The sequence below is a fragment of the Humulus lupulus genome, chromosome 5, assembly GCF_963169125.1.
Source record: "Humulus lupulus chromosome 5, drHumLupu1.1, whole genome shotgun sequence".
Classification (NCBI taxonomy): Eukaryota; Viridiplantae; Streptophyta; class Magnoliopsida; order Rosales; family Cannabaceae; genus Humulus; species Humulus lupulus.
In genome coordinates this window covers 10,439,321-10,448,509 of record NC_084797.1, presented here as the reverse complement: position 1 = coordinate 10,448,509, position 9,189 = coordinate 10,439,321, and the positions used below count along the sequence as shown (strand labels likewise).

General features: G+C 34.2%; 1 protein-coding gene across 1 annotated transcript; it reads right to left on the bottom strand.

The window, feature by feature from the left end:
- Window positions 1–1,309: 1,309 nt before the first annotated feature.
- Window positions 1,310–7,478, bottom strand: LOC133834398 (uncharacterized). The gene is made up of 15 exons (XM_062263999.1): window positions 7,230–7,478; window positions 7,039–7,123; window positions 6,843–6,945; window positions 6,652–6,736; window positions 6,466–6,552; window positions 6,265–6,354; window positions 5,696–6,159; window positions 5,193–5,274; window positions 4,926–5,099; window positions 4,799–4,852; window positions 4,170–4,262; window positions 4,008–4,073; window positions 3,482–3,528; window positions 2,358–3,041; window positions 1,310–2,015 (listed from the first exon to the last, which is right to left on the bottom strand). The coding sequence occupies exons 1-15, from the start codon at window positions 7,344–7,346 to the stop codon at window positions 1,658–1,660; spliced, it is 2,589 nt and encodes an 862-aa protein (XP_062119983.1). The 5' UTR covers window positions 7,347–7,478; the 3' UTR covers window positions 1,310–1,657.
- Between the last annotated feature and the right edge of the window lie 1,711 nt (window positions 7,479–9,189).

Sequence of the window (9,189 nt, the reverse complement as noted above, 5' to 3'; positions counted from 1 at the left end):
TATAAAAGAAAAGAAAAAGTAAAAAAAAATCGTTGTTATTAATTAGATTTTTAATTTTTGAGTATTTGAAACTTTTAGTATGATTTATTTTCTTGATCTTTTTATGATTTTTTTTTAATTTTTTAGGATTTAATTATTATTTCTAAGAAAAAAATAAATTTTCTTAAAAAAATTAAATTAATTTTAATAAAAATGACATAATTTAATAGTGGTCAAAGTTCGAAGGACGAAATTGTTAATTATTCTAAACATGACATTATCAAAATACTACATCATCAATCCATGAGTCACTTAAGACAAAATAGAAATTTATATTTTAATAACTTGCATAGTTCAAGGAAACTTTTCATTATTATGAAACCTCGCAAAAATATTATTTATTCTATCTACACATACTTACAAATAATGAAAAAATAAATAAAACAATAAGAAGTTTGAATTTCCCTTCTTTTTCTAATTTGGGATTATAAATATCGTGTCTGATTTAATATTATTGATTAGATATATGTATCGAATTGAGTTCATATAATGTAAATAAGTAAAAAAAATCTAAACGCGTGGTCAAAAATATCCAACCCTCACGGCAAGTTCCTTCCTATAAAGCTAAAGCTATCACAATGGAAATCTATGCTCATAGTTACCAAATTCCAAGCCATCAATTTCAACGACTTTAAAGAAAGAAATTAAAAACAGTGAAACGAACACATAGAAATAGAATGTCTTAGAAGTTCAAAAATTAAAGATGGCCAACATAAATTTAAGTCAAGGTTTGAAACAATGACTTGCAAACAAACCAAGAAGAAGAGTAAACCAAATCGTGGAGCAATTTTAGTATAGTATAGTACTAGAGTATTAAAGAAAGCATTTATATGTGTATCGATATAAGGAGACTTTTATAAAATAAAAATAAAATACCCTACTAAAGAATTCAATTGAGATTTTTCACAATTAATACTTGTGGTTATCGGTAAAGAAGGATCTTGATATATACATATATAATATTAATTATTAAATTAAGATTAATAATTTATATTTATAGTTGCTAATATTTCTAAAACTAAATTTTAATTTTTTTAAATTTTTAGAAAAACTACTTAATACAAAACGTGTATTTATTATGAAAATATAATATTATAATTTTTTTATTTTTTAAATGCATGTCAATTTCTAAATATAACTAATGTTTCTCATTGGTTGGAAACAATATTAATTATGACTGACTTGCTATATCAAGTCACATCATCATAAATATTAGTACCCAATCTATGCAAAGTAATCTTCCATATATTTATATATCTTTGTTATCAAATAAAATATAATCACTTGTTTATTTTATAATTAATACAGATTACAATAATGAGTGGCATATGTTACAGCCTGGTTATTCAACATATACAACACGTGAAACAATTGGGACCTTAAATAAATAAAAATGATATAATAAAGACAGATAGATCTTACCTACTACGATTGTCCACAAGCCATCCATTTTTTTGGTGCTGATTTGTGATTGTGATGAACTCATTATTTGTTGTTCTCTCTTTTTTAACCCTATTTTTTCTTGCATAAAGGGAGTTGATGTGGTATTACTATACTATTTTTTCTAACCCAAAGCTTGGGTGGGAGCCACTTGAAACAAAGCTAGGAAACATATAACTTACACAGGAGATGCAGATAGCAGAAAATCTGGCAGTTGTCTTTGTAGTAGTATTCCACAAAATGGACACAATGGCTTTGGAGATGCATTGTTCAAGGCAGTTGGAGACTCAAAATCTAATGAAGGATACCCGGGCAATGCGAAAAGAGTCTCGGGTGGCAGTGTGGAAGTTCTTCTGTGACAACATATGCAAAACCATGTGGGGGTAATGGGACAAATCTCCATAGAAACAGCACATCGAGCTAGTTTGTGTCCTTGACCATTACCTTGGCAATGTGCAAATTCTGGAGATTTAAATGGAACTGGAGCTGAACAATAGCAACACTTTTCCTCCGTTGCATTTTCTCTTGATTGAAGCCTATAAAAGTAACACTCAGTTTTAGTGTCAAAAAAATTGAAGGCAATGAGAAATTTAGAAATTGTGAAATTCAATTGAGACTCTCTCTTGACATTTTTTCATGGGGTTTAAGAGAAGAATAATGATATTTGCACTCAAATATTACACAGAGTGATGTGTCACTGCATTTTAAAACGGTAAGTCCCAATTTTAATAAATGTGATTGGCTAGACTAAACTGTCACATCACTGTGTGTAATGTTTGGGTATATATTTTGAATGCACATATCATTTCTCTTAAGAGAATAATCGAATGAAGCAAAGACTATTAAAGAAATAGCAGTTTAAAGATAATAATAAGTACCTCTTCTCATGCTTCTGAACCTCTGATGCTAAGACTCTTAACGAATCATGTGCATGATCATGGTTAAGCGCAACCCACTGCTGCATTTGTGTTAATCCAACAGGACAATAAGAAAATGAGGTTGAATGAGACAGGAGACTAACACAAGCAGAAAAGTTCAAACCAACAAGTCTCTCACGGAGTTCTCCTTCACTGCTCAAAAGCAGCTTAATCCAAATAATCAGTTTCTCTTCCGAGCAATCTAGTTCTATAAAGTTCTCTAATTTGCTATTTATTTGGTCCACTTTCATCTCTGATAGCACTACCCTTCTACAAATAATATTCAAGAGGTGTAGCTGTCGAGAAGATAGCTTTGACATGATCCTTGAAACATGCAACAAAATCTTTTCAGTAGAATGGTACTTTTGGGATCCGACGAATGAAATTGAGAGCCACTTAATCAGTATATGTTCTACATACTCTGCGGCAAAGCGCTTAAAAGCCAGTAACCCTGCTACAATATCCCAAACAATGATGGGCTTGTTCGGAGATTCATACTGTTTCAAAGACCACAGAATATTGACCTCCCAAGAACTCAATTCCTTTACGGGAAAACCAGGAATGGCAAAAGTTGAGGAGTTATTTGACAAAACAGATGCTTCTTGTGCACCAATCCAGAAGAACTCAACAGCAGCCTTTTGAGTCCTGGCATGTTTTCAAGAAATTAGTTAAGGCAAATAAGTGAAACCTGCAGCTTCATTTTCGGGTATGAATGTTGTTATTCTAGTTTTAGTTGTTATCTTTCCTTATCATTTCCATAGCAAGCTGACTCTTTGTCCTCTTGCAGTCAAGATCAAGGCTTTTGCTGAATAGCTTTAAGTCGAAATTGCATTCTCTCACTCCCTGCAATTTATTATTTCATCTTTCACATGGGTAAATATTAACTAATCAGCATTCCCTATCCTTTTCTACACTTCATTTCTGAAACAAACCAAAAAGTTTTTCGCCTCTGTTTCAGTTTTATTGTGTTACGTGCTTTTCATTTTTTCCCCAAGCTGATTCTTAAGATTAAGTAACTATATTTCTACAATAGCAACTTTTACATATATAGATAGCGTTATTATGCATTCAAATTGGTTTTTTACCTTTTCTGGTACATTGGATCCAATAAATCTTCATCAAAATTACGAACCTGCAAGGTTATAGAATAAGCAATTAAGTTTTTTTCTTCTTTTTCAATCGAAAACTTTAAATTTTGAAAAAATGGCCAACAAGAAAACTTTTGAAAAAAAATGGAACTGCTGGAAATGATTATAATAAGTAGTGGCACTCTAAATGTTAGTATGCTCCATTCCAACGTTTCACTGAAACATAACAACATTACCATCCTACTTACTACTAACACATGTAAAGAACACAAGGTTCTTGGCTTTAAGAATTTTTTATCCAAAACATAAATCTATTAATATGTTTTCCCGCATGTCCAAACTTCTGTGTGATCTAACAAAAATATAAAGCTTATACAAGAGGAAAAATTATAAATCACATAAGATACTAGTACTACATAAAGAAAATGATGCAATAAACTTTCTTAATTAGCATTTTCCATGTAATTGACTTGCAAATAAAAGTCCAAGTAGTTGGAAATCTCTAAGAAATATTATGTCATACCATAGCAATCACTAGATTTCCAGGAGAGACTGCAACACCAAAGCATGACGCATATGTATGTGAAAGCTGCAAGTGCATTTTCACATTTGTAAACTAAATGAAGTGTTTCACAGTGTTTCACAGAAAAGGGGAGAAAAGAGGAATGTAAGGATGGTAACATACTTCTGATGAGCTTCTCAGGCGAGGAGTGTTGGAAGGAAATGATACTTCAGATAGAACATCCTTGCTCAAAATCCAACACCGAACAAAATTATCCTAATAGCACTTGAACTTGTTAATTAAACATTGAGATAAATTTCACTTATTTATGTGTACAATAGATATTTAATATCAGTTTGTGTAAAGAAGTTAAAGAATGAATACATCATCAGTATACTTGTCCGCATATTATCGAGGGCGCCTGTATTACAAGAATGAATTCCATATAATTTGGTGACCAATCAGTCATGCACTACAAAGCTTCTCGAGGAGTTACAATCATAAATAATATGTTACTCACGAAAGTGATATTTTACCCAAATAATAATAAAATAGAATACAAAGAAAGATTTTATAATCTTTGTTTACTAGCTTTTATAAACTCTTTTCAAACTTGCTCTAAAGCTTATAGAGAAACCAGGACAATTTGAGTGATAATTTATTCTTGCCAAAAGTACTAATACAAAGTTATAGACTATTATTCGAACTAAGTTGTAGTGATAATTTACATTTTATAAACAACAAAAGAAAAAGAGAGAGACATTATAATTGAAAGATGGTATGCATGACACAAAGCTTCCAAACTCAAATACCTGACTACAGCTGTACAAACAACGTCCTTCGAAAGCCCAAGCTAAACCTGTAACCTAGTAATGCTTAAAAACTTAATACATAGTTTTCGACATAATTTAAAATAAAAACATTAAAAAAGGAACTTACAACATTGTCATGTGCATCATACGAGCCAAATTTATCATATTTGCTATTAGATATGTCACAAATCCACACTTCGAAAATTCCAGATCCTTTTCCAACTGCTAAGAGAATTTCTGTCGAGGACCGAGCGGGTACAGTAAGTGAAATTACTGAAATTGGGACATTATCATTTACAACCTATTAAGAGGATCACATGTCACAATATATTATAACAATTAATAAGACACAATCAGACATGTATATATGAAAAAAATTCAACAGCTACATTACCTCTTTCAACAGGGAAAACGAAGCATGATTAGCTTCACTTGACTTCAACAACTGCTCATTATAAATCATCCAGATCTTGACACTGGAAAAGAAAACAAAATACAATATAAATAAATAAACAAAACATGAATGATAACAACAATGATTTGACGAGAATAAAACTAGTTTATTTAATCTAAAAAAAATTAGACATAGTTTGTTCAGACTTCAGACACCAAGTGAATTCAAGAAGGATTCAGACAGGCCTCTGAAATTTATTGAGTTGCTAGATATAAACAAGGCTACTCAGGGGCAGGATGAAACACTAAGGTGTCACAAATAATGCTATGTTAACGGGCCAAACCATAACAATTAAAGACATTAGATATTACTTGGGATCCGTATAAAAAAGAAAAAAAAGGAATCACGCGTACACTACTTAAATGAATCACTAACCACACAATTTCCATATAAGAGATGCTACAAAAAGATTTTAAAGTGATATATCAGTGCTACTAACTCACCTCCCATCAGAACATCCAGTAACCAATAAAAATTGAGGATTTGAAGATTCAGAATCAAGCAGTGCCCAACTAATTGCTGTAATCCAAGAACCATGTGCCTGCAAGAGCCCCACAATCATTGCAGTTGCTGGGACCCTACTGAGCTCAATTGAGTAGCGGTCAGGTACAGAAACTCTCCAAAGTGAAACTTTACCAGATTTTCCACCAACTGCGAGTAAAGACATGGATGAACCATTTGGAGGAATGACACAAATTTTGGGCGAGACCTGCAACACTGGTGACCAAGCAACTACAAGAGATGATAGTATTGCACTTCGAGCAGCATATTTATCTGCAGTTATGAGTGGCAATGTGCACTTTTCTGGTATCTTCTTGAGAGAATTGGCCTTAGATTTAGATACAGAAATAATCTGCATACAACTGTTTTCTTTTGAATGGCCAATCTCAGTCCCACTCCCAAGCGCCTGAATTAGTTAAGTAAAACAAGTAGAACTACAGTATTGAAAGAAAACAGGTAAAACAAGCGCCTGAATTAATTAACCATATAACTATTGCTTAATTTCGGATACATTGTCTTTCAATTTTCGTCGCTTACGTTCCTTTCTGAAAACAATGTTTAAGCAGTCGTCATCAGAACTTCTATGCTCTGTATCTTGTTTCTGGTAAAAGAAAACAGTTACTCAGATTTATCAAAACATAAACCCTCCAGCAACCATTGCCTCCCAAGATTTTGCCACCCAAGTAAATAATAAATATAGGATCAAACTTACATCAGATTCATTCGAAACAGATGCTTTTAGCTCGCCAAAACCAATACTTTCCACATAATCACAAAGCTTTGTGGATATATCCATCACCTGAAGAAAGAAAATTTATCAAATTTCGCTAATTTGTTCATCTCAAATCTTTGACCTTGAGCCCACTACTACCCTCTCACACACACACACACATCAAACCTCTATCCATTCAGCACAGAAATCGCAAAAAGGTTGACGATAAAGCTTAACACGCCCGTCAATTGTGCACACAGCAAGAAGGCACCTAAAATTTAAGCTCCAAATCAGTATACAAAGCCAATTCGATCACAGTAAAAGATGATATACAAACTAGAGTTAAACAAAAGAGAGCGAGAGAATCAGTCTCGTACCCTGAATTTGGAGATAGTCCAAGTGGTGACCATGAAATTGATCGAACACAAGGCCGAGTGTCCCGAGATAAACTAGCCGGGAGCAAATTAGCTGATAACAAATCTGAAAATCACAAAAGAAATCAAAATAAAGAAGAAAAGTTTGAAATTTGAAAAAGTGAGAGAAATAATGATAATAACGATAAAACCAAAGTACCATTACGATCAACAACACCAATCGGAAAAGGCTTGCCGGTTTCAATCGTGATAAGGCCTCGGGATTTAGAAGGCGTTGCAGGACTCTGACAATGATAAAACACAATGTAAGCAAATATATGCATCTATAACGATATATATATATATAGAGAGAGAGAGAGAGAGTAGTAGCAGTAGTGGTGGTAGTAGTACCAGTATGATGACGAGATGAGAAGAGGCAACGGCGATGAGGTTGTCGTCGGACCAAGCGACGGCGTTGGGGTAGGAAGGCGAGGCCAATAGGGCGGCGGCCTGAAAGCGCGACGCCATAGTTGGTTGTGGTGGTGGCCGTTGAGGAAGTGAGAGAATTGGAGGGAAATTTGATAAAGAAGAAGTTGAAGGGATCGAAACGAGGAGAGAGCGGTTTTTGTTGAAAAGAAAAAGAAAAATAAAAGAGTTGTTGACGAAGAAGAACCCTAGTTCGAGTCGCCACTTCATCACTAACTTTGTTTCTTTTGTTAAGGTTTTCTTATTAGACAACAAACAATACGGTCCAATTTAAAATTAGGGAATTAAAAAAAAAAAAAAAATTTGCGGTATTAATACTATGTAGTTTGTTTTGTTGTTATTAAGTGCCTGTGAAATTTTTTTGCCTGCAAGATGTTTACCGTTACATATTTAGCGTAGTCAAAGATCTTTACCGTTATATATTTAGTGTAGTCAAAGATCCTTGCCGTTAGATCTTAGTTAAGTTTAACTTTGACATGCATAATAATTATCTGGCAATTTCTAATTGACTATAAATAATTAAATCTATAAAAATAAATAAATTAAAGTAAAAAAAATTCTCAACATCAAAACATAAATTAAATTTGATTTTTTTTAAAATCATTAAATATTAAAGTTTTTTTTAGTTGGAATGTAGTGAGATTTGAGGGACTATCAAGCTTGCCCATAGCTAATGTGCATATCAATAATTAATTGTTGCAATCCAAGTGGTCCAAAAGGACCTGAATCATGTTCAAACAAATTTCAAAACTCTTGCTCATCACAAAAACAGGAATAGAACCCTGAACCAAAACCAGAAAAACCCCATCTCGTCGAACCCCTTAGCTAGAAAACTCCATCCACGATGGACTCCCGCTTCGACATGAGATCCTTCACAAGGCAACAATCACGATGAAACTCAACAAAGACGGGGTTATCATGTGTTAGTTGAGTAATAGAGAGTACATTTTTTGTAATGGAAGGGACATAAAGTATATTGTTTAAGGCAAGTTGGGACTGTGAAGAGAAATTATGCAGCAAACTATTTCTTGTATGAGTGATATGAAGGGCTTGCCCATTACCTATGAGCAATTGTGGCTTACCTTTGTACTCAGTGTTGTGAGAGATGTTTGAAGCATCAGAGGTTATATGGTTGGTGACTCCACTGTCAAGGTACCATGCACTGTCAAGAGGGATGTCATGGGAAGAGGTGAAATAGGCTTGTTGACTGGGATTATGTGGTGGTTGTTGGCTGGAGGAAGAAGGAAAATGATGTTGGCCGGGGTTGGTGTTTGGAGTGGAGGAACCTTGAAAGTTAACATCAAACCTATGATAACATTTGGCAGCAAAATGACCAAGCCGGCCACATAGTTGACAAAGTGGGCGGTTGCCGCGACCGCCACGTCCACCACTACGGCCACGCGAAAAGGAACGACCAAAAGAAAAAGACTGGGAAATGGGTGATTGAATGAAGACTCCTGCGCATGTGTGTTGCAAGTTGAGCACTTGGATGATCGATGGCAGCAGCAGGAATATTAAGATGTTCCAGTCGCATTTCTTGACTTTGGAGCATGTATTGGACCTCTTGAATGGTGAGTTGGTCATGGCGGGAGGTGAGATTAACAACGACAGGGTCATAATCGTGCCCAAGGCCGCCAAGGATGTAAAAGATTAGCTCTTCATCAAAGATAATTTGACCAACTGAGGTAAGATGATCAGCTAATGACTGCATTTTCAGCATATACTCATGAATCAATAGATTGCCTTTTTTGAGGGATTGAAGTTGAAAGCGTATTTGAAGGGTACACGCTTTGGAGCTGGTGGTAAATAAGGTTTCAAGGGAATGTCAAACTTGTTGAGAGGTGACACAACGGACTACATGGCTGACCATGGTCTCGGCAATGGA